The following is a 19,666-nucleotide window of genomic DNA, read 5'->3' as shown; positions in this document are numbered from 1 at the left end:
GGAAGGGTGCAGCACATTGGAGGTGGTCAAGAAGGAGGAGAGTTGAGTATTAACATGTTTTTCCAAAGTTTTGAAGAAAAAAAACCAAAAGAAGTGAAATTGCCGTGAAGTTGGACTAGCACTGAGGGTCAAGGCCCTTCTTCTTGAGCAAAGGGAGTATCAAGGCATGCTTCCAGTTCTGAGGTGCTACACCTGTGACCAAGGAGGAATTCAGGAGGTCTAACACTACCCTGAGGGCTTCCTCTTAAAGTAAGATACATTTTGATGGTGGAAGGGGGTCGAGTGGGGAGCCTCCTCAATGAGGTCTACTGATTGCTTATCTTCGGGGTCCTCAAGGTGTAAATTGATATAGCCGAGCAAAGTAAAATTTGCTGCCTGTAAAATGAGAAGCACCAAATAATCGGGTAATCGGGTATGGGTATGGACCCGGATTGATCCAGGAACTTTGGAAGTATTCCATGGGGGCACTCGTGAGGTGTTCAAGGGTGAGGTCTTCATTGTTTAGGCTGAGGTTTTAATCCAGATTAGGATTAGAGGAGGCTGGAAACGTTAGTGGTGTAGTTATGTTGCTATTGATGGTGGTTGTTTTCTGGCTTTGTCTCTCAGCTTTTTCTTTTCCCTCATGTTTGACCTTTATCTCTTGCTAATAAGCATACTATGAGGTGCTTGAGTGTGTTTTTTAATAATGAATTTGTGTTAAGTGAACTTGTGATGTAAACTGGGGTACTCAGTTGCAAGATAATATGGGGGCCTGTTCGAGGTTATGAACCATAACATTCTCCATCTTGTCGCTAACAATAAACCTAAACATACAAAAACATTGTACATCTAATCGACTATTAAAACAGTGACCTCCCACATCCTTTTTCTTTCTGTAGAATGCTGTATAAAACTAGTTCACGTGTTTTCAATTATATTTACAAAATCTTCTGTTTCTCTTTAAAACTCTTTGCAAAGTTCACCCTACCTCTTTTTAATCGACTCGGATCAGAGCATATTAACAAAACAAAAAAACGAAGTTGTCCTCCTAAAAATATTGCAACAAGGATGGTCAGTGTGCCTGCTGGTGAGGCATTCCCTTGCACCTGCTCACCACATGACACAAGGTCCAAAATCCTCATCCAACAACCAACAAATAAACAGAATTAATACAAAGATACCTGCATCACTTCTACTCACTGTAAAAGTACACATCTTAACGATTATATATTCTATACATTTCCTATAAAACAGTTGAAGGCTCAAATAATTAGGTATTGTCATTTATTTTTTAACTAAACCAGATTTTCCTTGGTACTTTTCTTATTTGGCGCATAATGTAGGTCTTCCTTCCATGCCACTTTACGTTATTTAAACTTTACCTAGTAGTTAAATGTAAAATAAGTTGTATTTGGTCTCCACTGGAAAAACTATAATGTCCAGTCCTCTTAGGAATTCCATCCAATGGACATATTTTTCCCCACATACAAGCTTCCATGATAAACACTTGCTAATTCAAAGTTTGACTTCTGGCAGCCATTCCCAAAAGGTGACGAACCGATGCACTAAGTGTAGCATTATCCTCCCTCTTCTACCTGTCTGTATCCCTTCTATATTTTCTCATTCTTCTCGCTTTGCTCAGCTATTTCTTCTTTAGGTCACACCACATAATTGCCTCTCACTGCAGTTTGGTGTTTGTTAAAGAGTTGAAGGATCATTACCAATGTATATAGCCTTATTCTCATCAGATAGAAACATGATGTACTTGATCGCTTGTTGCTTAATACACAAGTATGGGCCAGATTCTTCAAACCAAAATCCGCTCGCAAAGGGCCAGATTCTGAGAATCTGGCCCTTTACGAGTGCTATTTTTGCATTAGGGATGCATTCTCCCAAATGCAAAAATCGCAACTTTAGAAATCGCTAAATTGAGATTATTTGCATTTAAGGAATCTCAATTTGAGATTCCTTAAATGCAATGCAGGAAAGTTTCTAAAATAGCGAATTCGCGAATAGGGCACGCAAATTACCATGAAGTACAACTTCGTGGTAATTTGCAAAAACTTTGAAAAATGCACTAAAGTGCATTTTTCCAAGTTCCATGTTGCGCACACACATGCCCTAAGGGCATGTGTGCGCAACATATGCGCACATATCAATTTCAGGGGTGCAACAGGGTGTCCTTTGGACACCCCTGCACCCTTGAAATCGCAATCTCAATTTGTGAATCGCTAATTGCGATTCGCAAATTGAGATTGTCTTCCCATTCATTCCTATGGGCCTCTAGGCCGATAGGAATGAATGGGGAGGTATTCCTTAATTGCGACTCACAATTTGCGAGTCGCAATTAAGGAATTCTAAGAAATCGATTTTTTTAAGTGATTCCTTGATGCATTCCATTTTGCAATTCCTTAATAGCGAATCGGTATTTTTCGCTATTAAGGAATCGCAAATTGGTTTGTTGATGCATCTGGGGGTATATCTTTCCCAGGAAGATGTTCACTCATGTATTTGCAAAGTGACATATACCAAACAAATGTTTTCAGATAAAATAGGAATTCCAAGCTTTAATGCACCAATGTGATAAATGCCTACTGTGCGCCTTATTTCCTCAAGTAAGTGGTGCTCCAACAGCGGGAAGAATTTTACCAAACATCTCGGAGGGGTTCAGAAGATCGAGCAGGCGGCCTCCACGCTTGGTCTCATACGTAGCAAACCCTCCATCTGAGTTCCTCATACTCAATAACTGCAATTGGGAGGACGAGACAGAGGGTGTGAAGATGCAGGAAATAGGGAAATACAATCTTTGCACCAAGTATAAAATTCCCAAACAGGGAGAATTCCTGCCTTCAAGTGGGGTCCTATTCCAGAGTGCCTCACTTATAATACCTTTGTTTCTGCTCCACTGCGCTCTCTACCTACCCAAAATCTGTAAACATAGCTGTGTCCACTACTGCCACATCTGACCTCAAAAAAACACGAATACCTGTTCCACAAGCTCTACCACATATCTGCCAGCCAGGGCCATAGTACAGCCTGGCACACCTAGACATTTGCCTGAAACAGTGAGAAATGGAACAAAGCAAAATTCATTTTTCAAAGGAAGTGATGGTAGCTGCTAGGTCCAGCGATACCACCGCCCATCTTTCATAATAGCCGGCTATAACCTCTGCACAAACATAACCTCCAGCTCCATAAACCTGTTGCAACAAGTGACCTTTGTATCTGTCGAATTTTGTGTGCATTTTCTGTAAAGATATAGTTAAGGGGCAGATCCCTCATCAAATCACAATGTCGTGGCCTTCAAGGACAAAATTAGAGCATTCCTAACCCTTATCTTAATGGCCCTCCATCAGTTGAGCAAATAAAGGTATCACCTTCTCGCTCCTTGCATCTGTAGCGCCCATGAAGGTACTCACCACGTTAACAGCATCATGCAGACGATTGTTGGGAATGTGATCTGTTATAAATGGGCACGTTTCCTGCAGCAGCATCACAGCTTTGAGGCCCTCAGCAGTGCAGTCAGCAACGATCCAGCCACAGTCCCGGGTGCTAAAGGGGAATCCTCCCTGAAAGAATACATGGCACACTGTGAGACAAGGACGAGAAGTAGTTCGTGTTTGTGCAGCCAGGGATGAACAAACGTTAACCGAAACTAGAGGAAATTAACAGAATGGGAAAAAGGGGGTGATGGGGTTTGATTAGAGGCTATAAGAGGGGTTGACAAGAAGCTAAAGACAGATGAGAAAAAAGAATGTAGTGGTGAAAGGGAAATGGCAGAAAGGAGAGGGACTACACCTGATGGACTTTGAGTAGTATGTGGGGAAGGTTTGAGAACTAGGACAATGTGATAATGGAAGCAAAAGGGACAGATCCAGAAATGGTGAAATTTCAGGACCCGAAAAGACCAAAACATACCTTATTCATTTGTCGATAATACTTCTGATAGTCAGGTGGATTGTCAGGTATCTGGGAAACAATAAAATGGGAAAATTGGAAAATAAAATCAATTAATCAATGCATTTCTAAAGCATGCTACATACCCGTGAGGGTCTCAAGGCGCTAGGGGGGGCTACTGATCGAAGAGCCAGGTCTTGAGAAGTCTTCTGAAGGCCAGCAGGTCCTGAGTCTGTCGTAGGCTGGTAGGGAGAGCGTTCCAGGTCTTGGCGGCGAGGTAGGAGAAGGATCTGCCGCCGGCGGTGGTTTTTCGGATACGAGGAACTGTGGCGAGGGCGAGGTTGGCTGAGCGGAGGCTTCGGGTGGGGATGTGGAAGCTGAGTTGGTTGTTGAGGTACGTAGGTCCGGCGTTGTGTAGTGCTTTGTGTGCGTGGATGAGAAGTTTGAAGGTGATCCTCTTGTTGACGGGGAGCCAGTGCAGGCCTCTCAGGTGGGGTGTGATGTGGCGGCGGCGGGGGACGTCGAGGATCAGGCTTGCCGAGGCGTTCTGGATTCATTGTAGTCGTCTCAGGAGCTTGATTGTTGTTCCTGAGAAGAGAGCGTTCCCGTAGTCGAGTCTGCTGGTAGCAAGGAGAATTACTAATCAATAACGTTGATTTTACAGCTTGAATTGTTTCAGAATTTGACACCCTTTGAATTCTTCTGCCACGCAGTGCCTGTCTAAAGAAGAGTCTTTTAAACATCAAATATCCAATCACCATTAACAAATGTCTAATCAGATCACAACATTGACAGGACCTAAGAATCAAATTAGCTTCTACATTATCTTGAAATCCTTTCTAGAGCTTTTGCCTTTAAGACACAGTAACATTTTAGGCAGCATCTTCTCCACTATTGGGGACGGTGGCCTGGATGCAGTGTTATTCGGATTCATGACAGGTACCAATTTGCAAGACTTTGTGCTACAGGTAAGTAACTTCACCTGCACATTGGATCTTTCAAATACTACCATGTTTTGCATAAAGTTGCAAGTATTATGTTTCAAAACAGGTGAGACAGAGGTACAATCAGGTCTGGGTCCAGTATTCTGGCTCATGCAGGTACCATGATAAAGCAGGCAAAGCCAATGCAAGATTTAGACCAAATGAAAAAGATAAATGGGGGTTGTTCAGCTGTCAGTGATCTAGGTAGGACCAGAAGAGTCATTGAGAAGAGCCTGCCTGCTAAATCTCTATAGATGATATAATCCTAACAAATGAGATATTTTAATTCTGCTTTGTCGATTTAGGTGTCTTCTTTGATAGTGCACCTGTGTCATGCAAAGATATTTACAAAGAAGCACGTGCCACCATTGTACATTTCTGTTAATATTAGAGTTGAAAGATCTGTGTCCTCTCGCGTGTTCTGGAGAAGGAATCCCACACACTCATTTGTGCAGGGGAGTCAACTGCAGAAAAGCTCAGAATGCCCATGCAGAAAACAATTCTTGCACAGACCAAGCGTTGATGAGCAAAATGATCCTGGACTCACTGCAGTGACAGAGAGGGAAATCAGATGGTTTTAAGGCCAACTGAATGCATGTTGATTCAAGGGACTAATTGGCAATACTCTGCTGATACCCCAGGACATGATCTAACACTATTCGATAACCAGTTATAGGATTTACGAAACATATCAGGTGTTGGAAACCTAACTATGACCCACACAGCAAAAGAAAGGCATAGGATGAAGAAGAAATGTATCTCATTTGTACTACTTCTCCCACAATACCAGTATAGCATGTAGTTGGCAGAAAGCCAAAATGCAATTTCAATCTCAAAAACTGATCTCAGGAGGTACGATTCACAGCAAAAAATAATTTTACACCGACAGGTTTACGCCTACATTTGGTATAAAAGTATTTTTTCTTTTTTTTAGAATATACAAAACAAATCAGTACTTGTGAGAAGCTGCTCCAGTAGTCGCAGCTTTCTATGAAAATGTAAATTTCTAAACATTTATACGTGTGTATATATGCATGGTGTATATGTATGCATGCATAAATAGTCCACAAATGTTTATTTTCTTCCTTGTGGAGAACCCTTTCCCCAACACTCCAACCAGTTTTGGGGACATTCTCTCTCTATTCCCCCATAGGAAACACATTTACCCCAGTCCTTAACAGGAGCAAAATCTAATCATACCACCACGGACATCATCATAGTCCGGGGTATTATTTGCAAAAATCTGTGGTAATATTATGCATGTAAATCAATAAGAAATGTAAAATTACATTTCGAGATTATACAACGCAGAACAAACTAAAAGCACACTAAAGTTCAGTTAATGTGTTAAAACAGCTTGTGAATTTAGCCAGAAAGACAACCTGTGAACCCCACAACCACTGCTGTTGCGTAGGTATTGGATGACAAGCCTCAGGTTCCTCTTCCAGTCTCTAAATGATTAAAAGGGGTCACCATTTTTACACTAGGACTATGGTTGAGGATGTTTTTTCTCTTACCCAGGTTATGCTTTACAGTGGCTCCTCCTCACCCCATACATATTGTACACAAAAGCATAGTCCCATTATCTCTTGACTCACATGTGTGATCCGGAAGAACTCATGGGCCTTCTTCAAACAGGAGGTGAATCCGGTCTGACCCTGAGCTCCTGCCTGTAACAAGGAAGAAGACATGGTAACCACAATGATATCAACAATTTAATGAAGGAAAGTGGCAGATGGAGACATGAGAGGAAAACATAAGAGTGGGAGAAAAGACAGCAAGAGATACAACTAGGGGTAAAATAAAGGATAAACACACATGCAGATGACAGTGTGTGGAGTGAGGCGATGAATGGAAGAAGAAACAGCAAAGCACGGATGTGAATGTAGGTCCGTGCCTGATCCATGCCACATTTTACTGTATAGAAAGCCACTGTAAACGGATATCACAAAAATGGAGCCTGGATCCAGGCCTCCTGGACTCATGGTGGACAGCCTGCCAGAAAGAGTAATCAAACAAAAAGGAGGTTGGGAAGGACAGTGAGTGAAAAGAGAGACATGAAGCCAGGAAGAATGTGAGTGATCCGAAAAGAAGGATGTAAAACTATGAAGTAGAGAGACTGAGAGAGAATGGCATGGAAGTTGGAGGAGGCAAATTGAAAAAGGAACATCTCCAGCATTATTTGCAGGTCAAGGTTGTAGTCAAAATGATCCCCACGAGGTAAAGCAGACAGAGCATGAGGTAAGTTGCATGCTATCAGGTGGGACCAGGTTATTACGTGCGACAGTGCAGTGACTTATTTTGTGCATTTCTTGGTGGAGGATGAAAGGCCGTACAGTGGAGATAGGTTAGGAATGGACAATAGGTGGATGATTGGAGGGAACAGGTGAGGTCCATAAACTGAGGAAGGAGTAAAGGACTAGTGTTGAGAAGGAGAAACTATAATGATACAATAACTGGCCTGAAAAGAAGGAAGTACACAGACAAACACACATGTTTTTGAGTTTCTACTGCACCTCGAGAAAGGCTTGAGCTGCAAATGCTGTATCCCACAACTGGGAGCCATTGGTTGCCTGAAAAGCAAAAAAATGTAATACTCATGAAACAAGAGTGACAGACATGCATCAAGTACAGTGTAACGAGTCTGCAGTGTTTAGTATCTACATCGAATTTACGAGTGTAAGGATCACATGCAGAGAAATGTACATCTGTGTATTCTTCAAATTTCACAATGCTCTTTTCTCCTTCCAACATCTGTGGGTTAGCATCATCTGGAATAATCAAAGTATCTCAGTGATGCGCATTTACCCGGATTTCCATTGTAGGTTTTTAAATTGCAAGAGTGAAATCGCTAGCTGCTTCCTTGGCTTGAACAATTTTAGCCCTGTGGCATATGTGAATTGTTGTCAAATAAATTGGTAAGCTAGCTCAGTAAGATAGGTGTTCATTGCGGAGATCCGTGTGCATTTGTTTGGCACAGGTGAAAATCGCAGTAGGTAAGACTCAGTGTTTCATCTAACCAAGGTCAAGAAATTGAGTGCAACTGATTTGCACAAAACATTTACAGTGCTATGGGCCTGCTGTAGCAAATGCAATTTAAAATCAAGATGTTACTATTGGTTTACTATGCACACATTCTCTCTGTGCCTTTTTATGGTCTGGCTTGCCAGCACATCTGTTTGCATAGACTACTGTTACTAATTCTTTAAAGTATGCAAAGAGAGGGATTTGGCACCAGTTAGATGAATATTTCTTTCTCACCTCATGCTATTGACTAGCTAGTGCACCATTCTGCCTTCCAGAAAGTGCTTCCATTGCAATGCATGAGGGGCTACTTTACATCTGAAAAGTACGCTCAATCATTAGGCTGGTTTCTACATTCAATTTGTACCCCCTATTTGCATTCTATACAGAAAACAATGTTTTTTGCTACTTTTTCCTAGCACTGGCTAAGTCAATAGGGCAGGCTTCAATGTCATAAACAGCAACCATATATGTAACACATTTAATCAGTGTTTGTGAATGCCTGGGTTTACATTCGTTGCCCAGTGCTTAAAGAAATAAATGCTGGGCCCGATGTTTTGCTCAAACGACGGCAGCTGGCACTATCAAATTTCAAGGCTGCCTAATACCAAGACTGCACAGTCTTGATTCCCCCACACGCCTCCTTCAAACACCACCAGACACTCTCAGTTCCTTTATTTCACTTTTATGGTTTCCTATTTTCTCTCTGTATCACTGTTCTGATTTTTCTTCATCTTTTTTACATCCCTTTTGTGCTTTTCTCTCTCTTGCTCTGGGTCAAGGTCTGTTAAGGAAATATAACTGACAGTCCCTAAAAATGACTGCCGGTGGCCCACACCTGAAACCACAAGCTCAAATTAATGACTAGCGCGACCACATTAAAGCCAGACGAATTGGTTTTGCCAATGCTTGTTGATTGTGACATCAGTACAGGGGGAAAAGGCAGTACTAGGTCTATACAGGCTTCTTGTTGAGATTAGGAGTTGGTTAGTATTTACAGGACACGGTTCCTAAGAGAACCAAAGGGGGGAAGAATTATATGCCATTCATAATAACATCACAGGAAGTGACATCACAATAAGTAATGTCATACTCTTACAACACTCCCACGTAAAATTGAACAGGCTTATTTTACAAAACCATCAAGTTTATATAATCCCAAGGAACCGTTTTGGGGTTTGTTTTACTTTTTACAAATCACATCTGGTTTCCACATACCAATATGTAATTGAGCTCAGAAACAACTCTAAGGGGCACCTGTTTAGGCAGACGTAAGGGACTACGTTTAACAATTTTAACGGTGTTAAGAGAGTAAACAAAATGTGCTGGATGTATTTCTTTTGTAACAGTAAGAGTTGGTGTTAATGCAGCTTTACTTTCTCCTGGTGTTCTAAATGCAAGCAGCTGTCGTGCTGGGGCACAACACAAGGTGTTATCTTTGAAACTATTTCAGCCTCGAGTAAAGGGTTTATAATGCGAGTGCCAAGCTACTGGCTTTGCCAATGCTTGATTGTAGAGCCCTACTTAAAAAGAGTAAAAGCCTGCATCATTTCGTAGGTGCGCAGATCATGCCTGCATTCCCTTACAAAATAACACCTTTTTTCCTTTTTATGTACCTATCCAAGTTGGATCTGCAAATAAAATTAAAAAAAATATGTGTGTGTTTTTTTTTTGGGGGGGGGGGGGGAGTTAAAAGCAGATGTGGCAGAAGCAACACGAGGGGCCAGGCTGGCATAAGCAACATGGAGGTGCAGGTCGAAGAAAGCGACAGGGGTGCACGGGTGGGGGAAGCAATACAGGCAGCGCATGTGGTTGAAGCACCATGGGAGAGGTACAAGTGGGGGGGACGCAACATGAAGGAAGCAGGTGGGAGGCTGCAGAAAATCAAACGAACATGAGAAAGAGCATCATGGAGCATGTTGGGGGAGAGAGAGCACCAAGTACCTGAGGTGGGGTGCAAGCACACGGGTGAGAAAGCAACGCAGGGGAGAGAAGTACATGAGAGTGAATGCATCACAGGGGGGGGAGCACACAGTTGAGAAAGCAACATGGAGTGCGGAGAGTAAGAGAAGCACACTAGGTAGACAGCTGGAAAACACATGCACTCTCGTGGAGTGTTTAAGACAAAAAAAAAGTAGTTACCTAAAATTTAGCAGTGAAGGACCCACTTAAACTGAATATGCTCCAAGAGAGGGACAAACACAAGGCGGACAATAAAAGCCATCGAATAGGAAGCAGGCAAATAAGACTGACAGTTAAACCAACAAATGGTAAGCAGTAGGCGGGCTGCACACCCCCCTTTGTCCTTGGTAATACCACAATATGTATTTCGCAACCAGGCAGCTTGCTGTCTGGTAGGCTCAACCTAAAAATGTAGTTGCCTGAATCCATACAAGTTATCCAATCAAAAGGATGGTGAACAGGCTACGCTCCAGTTGAAGGGCAAACACAAGAAGAGGAAGGAAAGTCATTGAATAAGAAGTAAGAAAATTATGGTCACAAGAAAGCAAACCAAAAGTAAATGGTGGGTGGGCTCTGAGCCCACTGTCAGTATTTATATGGTCTCTTTTGACAACAGAGAGCTATATGCTGCCAGCAGATGAGACCTAAATAGTGTGGGGACTCAGTCCACCCACATCCATCTCCAACTTATGCTTCACAAATCCCATAATTAATTGATTTAGCCATCTGCTTGGCTGTAAGGTACTACAGAGTAAATATGTGCACAGTAGAGTGTATGTAGCATAAAGCGACAGTGGTATACAATGATAATTCCTATTCCTTGTTGGGACAGAAGAGTTACCTGCATCTTCATGCCATCCAGTCCCAGCCTAGAAGAGAAAGGGATTGAAAATTATGCCGATATAAGAAATAAGCACTTATCTCCTATGAGACTCACAATCCTTGTTTGCGTGCTAAGATCACAAAAGCATGTAAGAGCATACCCAGCGTAAACCATAGTCCGCTGCAGCCAGTGATTAGTGAAACTGTGCAATGAACCTTATACCATGAGAAGTGGTGGCAATGTTACATTTGCTATACTGCTAGCTGTAATGAGTAAAAAGAGGGTAGCGAGGAAGGCTTGAAGGAAGGGAGGAATGGAGCGAGCTATCAAGAATCACCAAGAATCGACCGCTTATGACAGCTGTTTTTTTACTTTGTTCAGCGGCTAATTAAGTTAGTCGCTACGCTAATTTAGCCTGTCCATACTGCAATCACACCTTCTCCTGCTATTGATTTTCCCCATCTCTGTTTCAGGTAGGATCAAGAATGTATGCATTGAGCGTCATACGGCAAACTAAGTTTGACAATGTCTCACTGATGTTTCCCTTGGTTTTTTTATTTTATTTTTTAGCTTTTCACATAGAGTAAACCCGACTTGAAGATATCAGTTATCAGAGCGCTTTACATGAGCACGAGTTTCGTTACAGAGGGACACATTTATTTTTGTTAGGCACAGGGAGATTAAGTGATTTGCCCAGAATCACAGGATGTTGAGCGCTGTTGCCAAGACTGTAACCCAGTTCCCCAGCTGTGAGGTCGACCGCTCTAGCCGTAAGACCACATCCTCTCCCCAAATAGTATGTTTGCTCTTTCTTTTATGTAAGGCGCTCTGATACCTTTGGGTCTAGCTAGCACTATATAAAACTTATCAATAATAAATCTTATAAATAATCAAGAACCTAGAGGAAACCTTTTTGAAACTAAGTCCACCCCATCATCTGCTCCAGCATGGATATGGTCAACTCTTTTCGAAAGGTTCAATTCACCCAGATGGACAAGAAATGGGAGGTGTATCTATAACAGAAAACCCACTAACAAAAAATATGTTAAATTAATCTCAGCACTGGCTGCCTTGTCACAAGGGAAACCTAGCAACAATGTCTCAACTGTATTCAATAAAGAAGGCAAATACACATGTATGTACACGACATTACAGAAAGGAAAGAAGGAGACTCCTGGTAGTTTGTTCAAAAGTGCTCATGACATCATATATTTGAAATCGCAGTTTATACCAAACAGTTATATCAGCACTGTGAGCATAAATTGCAAAGGCAACTCAAAAAAACTTGGTGCATGTTTGCACGTGACACAATAAGTGACGGCGTAAGTGACAAGTGGAAAAACAGCGTCACAAGGGAAGCATAATAATATCTTGGGATGAGAATGCTTCAAAACCTTCAATTATTGTCTTTTGCCTCCTACAATTCTGTGTTGTGGATAATACTTCACCAGGCAGTAGGCTGTGGTGTCAAAAAAATCTGTATTTGTCTGCTAGACTGTGTGATGTTTGCAGAATCTGTTCTCTCGGTCTGCCGTGGTGTGTGGTGTCTGGGGACGTCTTCTAGTCTGTCTTACAGTTTGGTGTATGACGAATCTCTAAAAGCCTCTCAGGCTGTTTGGTATTTGAATAATTTCTTCTTGCAGTCTTGCCAGACGGTTTGGTCCCTAAGAATTTCCAAGAGTCTGCCAGACAGTGTGGAATCACGTCTTCTAGCCTGCCAGACTTTGTAGTGACAGGACAATCTCTAATAGTCTGTCCGACAGTAACAGGTCTGAAGAACCGCTTCTAATAGTCCATCAAACTGTGTGTTGCCTGAAGAATCTCGTCTCTACTTGTCCTAATAGTGTGGCGTGTGTGTAGTCTGAAGCGCCTCTTGTACCAGTCTGGTGATATGTCTGTTGTTTTGCCACTACTGAGCCTAATCTGAGAACTGGAAGAATGAGCTTCTTCACACAGCTGCTCGTTAATCCAAGCCCTGCTGAACCCGAGCCAAGTGAGACTACAAGAAACACAGATGAATGGGCCTGAGACAAGCAAGCCACAGAAGAGAAACCCATGTCTGTTATCAACTGCAGTAAAAGGTTCCTGGCACACTTGCACAAACTAAGCAAGACTGTTTACTTATGGTAAGTCTTTATGGGGCTGGCTTCTCGAATGATGGGACTCTGATTGGAGTATATTTAATTCATACCTCTAACACAAAGGTTACATAGAATAAACATAACTAACATTCTTGATGAACATATCTAAGACGCCTACAAAACTGAGTGACCTAAAACATCCTAATCCTCGGTTCCCAAATGAATGAACTACACATTTCATGTAAAAACACCTGCAAATATGGCAGAGTGATATGTACTGTTTTGAAGACACTGCTGTTTGGGGAAGAGCTCCCATTATGAATAGGACTAAGGATCTGAACTTCCTCCCTTGGAGAGGGGGTGGTTGTTGAGTAGTGGGAGACCTGCGTATGAGCAAAAGGTTGGTCGCCTATAAACACGCGCAGGAGATGTTTGGTTTGGGTATGAGACAAATCTTTCAATATATTAGAATGGTTCATACTGTGAAAGAAATATGGAAGTCCTTTCTTGAGAAGTCAATGGGGTGATGAAGGGTTTGTTGGACTTAGCTGGATGTTGAAGGGTAATAAGACAGCTGTATTTTGAGTTAGTGATGGACCGAGAGGGAGATAGCAAGAGGGTTTGTGAGAGGTGGAGTGAGGACTCCATAGAGTGATTGGAGGAAGGTATGTGCAAGAGCTTCTCCTAATGTATGATATAAACTATTGCAATTTCATTTCCTTCACACAACTTATTTCACCTCCAAGAAATTAGATATTATTTATCCAGATAGACTTTATGCGTGTAGCAGATCCGGTACTGGGGGAGGCAGAAATATATGCATATTGCTTGGTCTTGCCCGCTGCTAGGGAAGTTCTGGGGGCGTATTTGAAAGCCTGAAGAGAGCCACATGAATAGAGCTGAAAAAGTCTAAAAGGAAGTGCATGTTGGGAATATTCCCGGAAAATCAAGGTTATAAAATGAGGAATAGACTACTATCACTGACTGGGTACAGTCCTGAAGAAGAGAAGAATGATACTCCATTGTTATAGCCTTACACTGGTGAGGCTGGTTAAATTGACGGCAGATCTCCTGGAGTGGTCACTGGCTGATGAGCAACACATGAAACTGACTTGAAGAGATAAGGTAACAAAGGATGCGGTTGAATGGGTAGAGATGCTGAGTAGATTGAGGGACCCAGCCCACCCCCGATTAATCATCCACCTTGGAGAAGAAATGTTTACGAGAATTATGAAAATAAAAAGGTGGTCATTTTCTGTGAATGGTGAAGATGAAGGATGGTGATCAGACAATGGCTTTGGGGGGGTACCAATGGTACCATGGAAGATGGTATGAAATATGGGATACAAAATGTTGTACTACATTTAGCTTTTCTGTGCTGTTGTCGGTAAGACTTGTTTAAAAGCTTTAAATGAAAATGGAATTTAAAAAAACTAATAAACAACTGCAAATGTGAATCTTTGTGACAAAATTACATTTCTTGCGTAAAAAGCCAAATCTTTGGACTTTGGCTTGAATGCCAATGAATGCACAAATTAAACATTCTTTTAAGTCCGCTCTGTTCACATTACACTCCATGAAAACATTTAAAGGTTTCTGTAATCCTCTGATTTCCAGGCAGAAATTAGGAACTGAATAGCCCTTGAATTGAATGTGGCAATGCAGCTCTGATTTGTTTCTTTAGGTGTATCAAAAATGACAATAGCTCATTTGAAATCCATCTTTCACTTGGTCATAAGACAGATGTTTGTCCAAAGAAACAAGACAATATTACTCCAGTGTTGAGAAATCTGCATTGGTTGCCACAAGAAACCTGAACAAAATTCAAACAAATGTTCCTCACATTAGAACTTTACACCTACAATAAATAGGCTAACTTTAATTCATCCTAATAGCTCTTAAGACAAGAAACACTTTCTTTCAAAGTGTTTCTCGTTTAAGGTTTTACTTCAACAAGAAACTAAGAAATTCAAGACCCTTATGACACCAGCCCAAGCTTTCTCCAGAGCAGAACCACCCCCTTGACAAAAATGCTAAGGTGGTCTGACAGCTCAATCTGCATGAAGTTTAAAGTTTGTTACATATGCCCAATAATGACAGGTTTAGTCTTCCACAAGCAATGCACATTCTTTATATCAGACAGGTACAAACACCTACCAAAGAAAATCGGGTATCCGAGACACATGCTCCTGGAACGCCGGAGAGGTGGGGCCCTCCACGTACCAACGTACCAGCATGTTGATGGTCTTTGAAACCTACATCACAAAGATCAATTCAAACATGAACATCATACACTCAATAACAATAAACACATACTCTGAAAGGACACTGCACAGAAGGAAGGAGAGTGAGGTTATTGTTGTAGGTGTGAATTTTCAATATGTCACATGAAGTCGGAGCGGGTGAACATTCACCTTCTTGCTTTGATGCTCAAGTATTTCAAAATGTGTCCAAATAATTATGCAGAATTCCTTGAAGCATTTAGTTCCACCCGCAAAATGGGCGAGCAACTGCCAGAATGTCTGCAATCGGAATGCGGACATGGCAAAAAACCACAGACATCGAATGAGGAATCTGCCAGTGCCATTTTTCATTTATTGCACAGTATATGAACTTAAGTTCATGTATATTGTTATCGTTATAGTTTTAGTCCACTCATAAACTTTGAGTATTCTTTTCACACTTACAAAATTATTTTTAATAAACAACACACTCTGAAGGTATCGATCTGCACTTATCTTCTTACTGAACAATTAATGAGAAGCTGTCTGGTATCCTTGCATTTTTCATGCGCATTCCTACGATTCAGGTATATGATTGCTTTGTCCTTTCCATCACCTCTGCCCTATCCAGTGAGGTAAGCATCTCTGCCACATCCAGTGGTCTTTCAAGAAGCATCAAAAAGGTATTTGGTACAGATGCAATAAAATAATTGACTAAGAGTAAATCAGGCGAGCTGTAATTAGCACTATTGCTATGATATATTTTAGAAACACAATCTTTCTTGTAGTAAACTCAACCCTGGTCCCAGATGGAGTGCATCACTGAACCCCACAGGTATGCTTAGGCTGCCACAGCTCGATGGGAGATACTTTCTCTTACTACTCCACATCTGCTGACTACAACAAAATGTGGCAATAGCAGCTTTGCAAGTGCCAATAAAGGGATCTGGCCTGTTCCTTGTATAGGAGGTTAACATTTGGCATAGGTAAAGCTGCACCGTAAAGTACATGAGATGCTGTATTAGAATTAAGGGCTTGATTTGGAGTCTGGCAAACAAGGTATTCCCTCAAAAATGTAGTAACCTGTTTGCCAAACCCTCCCTCCGCTCTGAGTGGGGGGAACCATCAGTTTTCCGAAAGCAGACCTCCCGCTGCATCTGCCATGGGAAAACTTACATTGATGGCCAGAAGGAGTAGAGGGACATCAGAGCAAGGATATCAGACTGCAAGTTCTATTTACAGCAGAAGATTTGATGCATTTTTCCTGCTTATTTAAAAAAAAAATTTTTTACAATCTTTATTAAGTTTTTACGCTAATGAAACTACCCATCCCACCACCCCCCACCCACCCCGAAACAGGCATTACAATAACACAAAAAAATATACTTTGGTCAGAGTAAACACATAATCATACAAGGTTTACGAATGAACAAATTAAGATATAAAACATACTTTGCAATCTTGATTAATCGGCCTGTTCTATCCACCGCATAAAGGGATCCCAAATTTCTAATCCTTTCTTTTTCTTATTCCGACCTTTACGACTGTATATAGCTATTTCCAAACTATAAGTTGCTAATATGCGTGCTTGAGATTGTTGAAATGTGGGTGGGTGTAGGTCGAGCCAAGTCGATGCTAGACATATTCTAAGTACTTACATTGCAACAAATATTAGACCCCTCATTTGGATCGGTCGAGTATCTCCGTCTGCCCCCAAGATTATTTCAACGGTAGTTATCTCTATGTTTGTTTTAAAAATTCTAGAGAGAAAAGTCAAGATTTCCCGTCTGATGGTACAGAGTTCCTTACACGTGGCGAACATATGAATTATATCTACTTCAGGCAGTGCACACCTCGGACATTGCGTCCCCTTGCCTGTACTCCACTTAGCTATTCTTTTAGGAGTGTAATATAATGGAAAGAAGGTCTTATAATATTGTGATTGTAATTTGGTTGATATTAAAAGTGATTGGAAGTAATCAAATGCAATCTGGATTGAAGTTTCTGGTATTTCTAATTGGTTCTGCCAAATTTGAATATGTTTGTCTGAGTCGTCTGGAAGAGTGGTGATCACATTATTATATATTGCCCCAATTTGAATTATATTGTTTTGAGTAATCGTTTCGATTATCTGTATTTTCTGAAATGCAGCGCTGCCGCCTCCTTTTTTCATTATAAAATCTCGAATTTGCAAGTATTTAAAGAAATCTCGGTTATCCAAGCCACATTTATTTTTTAATGATTCAAATGTGCTGAACCCTGTTGAGTTGTAAAATGTGCCAAATTTAGTAATACCCAACCTAACCCACCGTTCCATACATGAGTCGGTAAAGATCGCAGGAAGATTTTGACTTCTATAAATGGTAGTATAATGCGAAAATCTACCGATCCCCAGAATTTTGCGTACATTGCCCCAAGCAGTATGTATTCCTTTTAGGGTTTGAAAACAAACCTTTTTGAAATGACAATCATAGGTCAGGCGCCGGAGATGGTCTCCTGTCTCTTCCCCAAGAATAAGTTCCTGTGGGGTTGGGACCCCCCCTTCCTTAATCTGGAGCCAAGCTTGGAATAAAAAGTGCTCTGCTGTAATTGAGAATAGTAGCCCACCAATAAACTTTACGGTTTGGTAAGGCTAGACCTCCTCTGTCTTTAGGCAGATTAATACATTTCATGGCTCTACGTGATCTGCTATATCCCCAGATAAAGCGAGAAAATAAACCATCAATTTCTTTAAAAATCTGTTAGTCAAAGATTAGGCAAATAGTTCTGAAAAAATATAAGAACTTGGGGAAGAATACCATTTTAATTAGATTCCATCTACCAATGATGGTTAAATGTAGATTATGCAATCTCTTCAGTGCTTGGTCCGTTTGTTTCAAGAGTGGATCCATGTTTAGTTTAACCAGGTTGTTGAGATTTGAGGTGATGTTAACTCCTAAATAAACCGCATTATCAACTACCCTTCTATCGCAATAATTGATTCGATTATTGATTATGATTTGGGTTTTGTTTTGATTTAGTTTATAACCCGAGACCTATCCAAAATGACTAGCTTCTTCTTCCATTAAGTTTATTGCTTCATTTGGGTTAGTTGTGATTATTGCAATATCATCAGCATATGCCAATGTTTTAGTTTCTCTGTTGGGGGTCCTCATTGGTATTACGGCTTGGTTTGATTCTAGCCTCCGAATAAACGGGTCAATAAATAGGGCAAATAAAAGGGGGGAACAGGGGCAGCCCTGCTTTGTCCCTCTTGTCACTTTGAAATTGTCAGATATATCCCCGTTTATCATAACAGTCGCTTCCGGATTAACGTACATCATACGGACTGCTTTAATGAAGTTTTCCCCGATCCCACTCTTTGACATAGTGGTCCATAGATATTGCCAGGAGACCCTATCGAACGCCTTCTCTGCGTCTAGCAATATAAGTGCCATAGGGTCTCCTGTAACCTCAGCTATGTCAAAGAGTGTGATCACCCTCTGTATGTGATCGGTGGTTGATCCGCCCGGAACGAATCCATGTTGCCTGACTGTGATGATTTTGTGTATTAGTGGAGCAAGCCGGCTAGCAAGTAATTTGAATCGTTGTTAATTAAAGTGATTGGGCGGTAGGACCCTAGCTCCGTGGGGTCTTTGTTCTTCTTGGGGAAAACGATAATCTTTGCCTGTGCCCAGGATCCTGGTGGTCGTCCACCCTGAAACACCTGGGTCATCAGCTTGGTTAAGATCCCTTGCAGTTGTTTACTGAATCTAGCATAACATTCTGATGGAATTCCATCTAGCCCAGCTGCTTTACCCGATGAGAGGCTGTTAATTGAAAGAAGTATCTCGACCCATTGCGGTTCTTCAGCTAGACTATCTTGGTCATTTTGGGGGAGTTGAGTCCATGGAACCAAATCCAAATAATCCTCAATTTGGGATTGATTTTTGCATGTCTCGGTGTATAAATCCGTGTAATATCTTTGAAATATTTCTCTAATTTTTTCCGGATCTTGTGTAGGGCCATTGATAGGGTCTCTAATCTCTTTGATTGTATTATCGGTATATTCCTGCCTGATGCGAACTGCTAATTGGTGCCCTACTTTTTCCCCAAGCGCGTAAATCTTTTCTTTATTTTGCGTGGCTTTACAGATTGCCTTTAATGTGAAGATTCCTACGATTGAATTTTTTGCGATAGCCACTTCTCTTAATGCCTCCTCGACGTTGGTGTTTCCCTGAATTGCCCTTACAAGCTCTTCCTCTTTTTTAGCTAGTTTGTTTTGTAGATTTTTTTCCTGCTTATTGCTGCCAAGAAAAAACTGGTGGGTATGGACAGAAACATAATGACCCTTCACCCAGGTCATTATTTGATTGTTTTTTATAAACCAACTCACACTTAGGGTGTTTTATAAAAAACAAAAACGTTTTGTGGACAGCCACCTAAAGGACAGCAGTTGTGCACAACTTTCAGTGCATTCAGAGTTTTCACAGTGGTAGGGGCTCCTCTGAAGGCACAGGCATCACCACAGGGTTTAGAAGGCAATAGAATGACAGAGATGATGATTTCCACCAGCCTGATAGGCAGCGCGCCGCCCCAGTTCGAGGTTAACATAGTTAACGACGAGTTCCGGTGAAGGATCGATAAGGATGAAAGCTCAAGGATGGAACAACGAATAGACGGCTTGATAAAAAGTCAGCACGGACATATACGGGT

General features: G+C 41.4%; 1 protein-coding gene across 1 annotated transcript in view; it reads right to left on the bottom strand.

Moving 5' to 3' along the window:
* The window catches only part of LOC144824831 (lanosterol synthase-like), a 146,496-nt gene that overhangs the window by 59,017 nt on the left and 67,813 nt on the right, over positions 1 to 19,666 (bottom strand). Inside the window, exons 8-14 of the mRNA XM_078683820.1 lie at positions 14,907 to 15,004; positions 10,687 to 10,714; positions 7,376 to 7,432; positions 6,458 to 6,529; positions 3,898 to 3,948; positions 3,399 to 3,548; positions 2,629 to 2,725 (exon numbers count right to left, since the gene is read on the bottom strand). Coding sequence (XP_078539946.1) covers positions 2,629 to 2,725; positions 3,399 to 3,548; positions 3,898 to 3,948; positions 6,458 to 6,529; positions 7,376 to 7,432; positions 10,687 to 10,714; positions 14,907 to 15,004 — 553 coding nt within the window. The remainder of the gene's footprint in view (positions 1 to 2,628; positions 2,726 to 3,398; positions 3,549 to 3,897; positions 3,949 to 6,457; positions 6,530 to 7,375; positions 7,433 to 10,686; positions 10,715 to 14,906; positions 15,005 to 19,666) is intronic.

The sequence above is a fragment of the Lissotriton helveticus genome, chromosome 3_1, assembly GCF_964261635.1.
Source record: "Lissotriton helveticus chromosome 3_1, aLisHel1.1, whole genome shotgun sequence".
Taxonomy (NCBI): Eukaryota; Metazoa; Chordata; class Amphibia; order Caudata; family Salamandridae; genus Lissotriton; species Lissotriton helveticus.
This window is presented reverse-complemented; position numbering and strand designations above follow the sequence as displayed.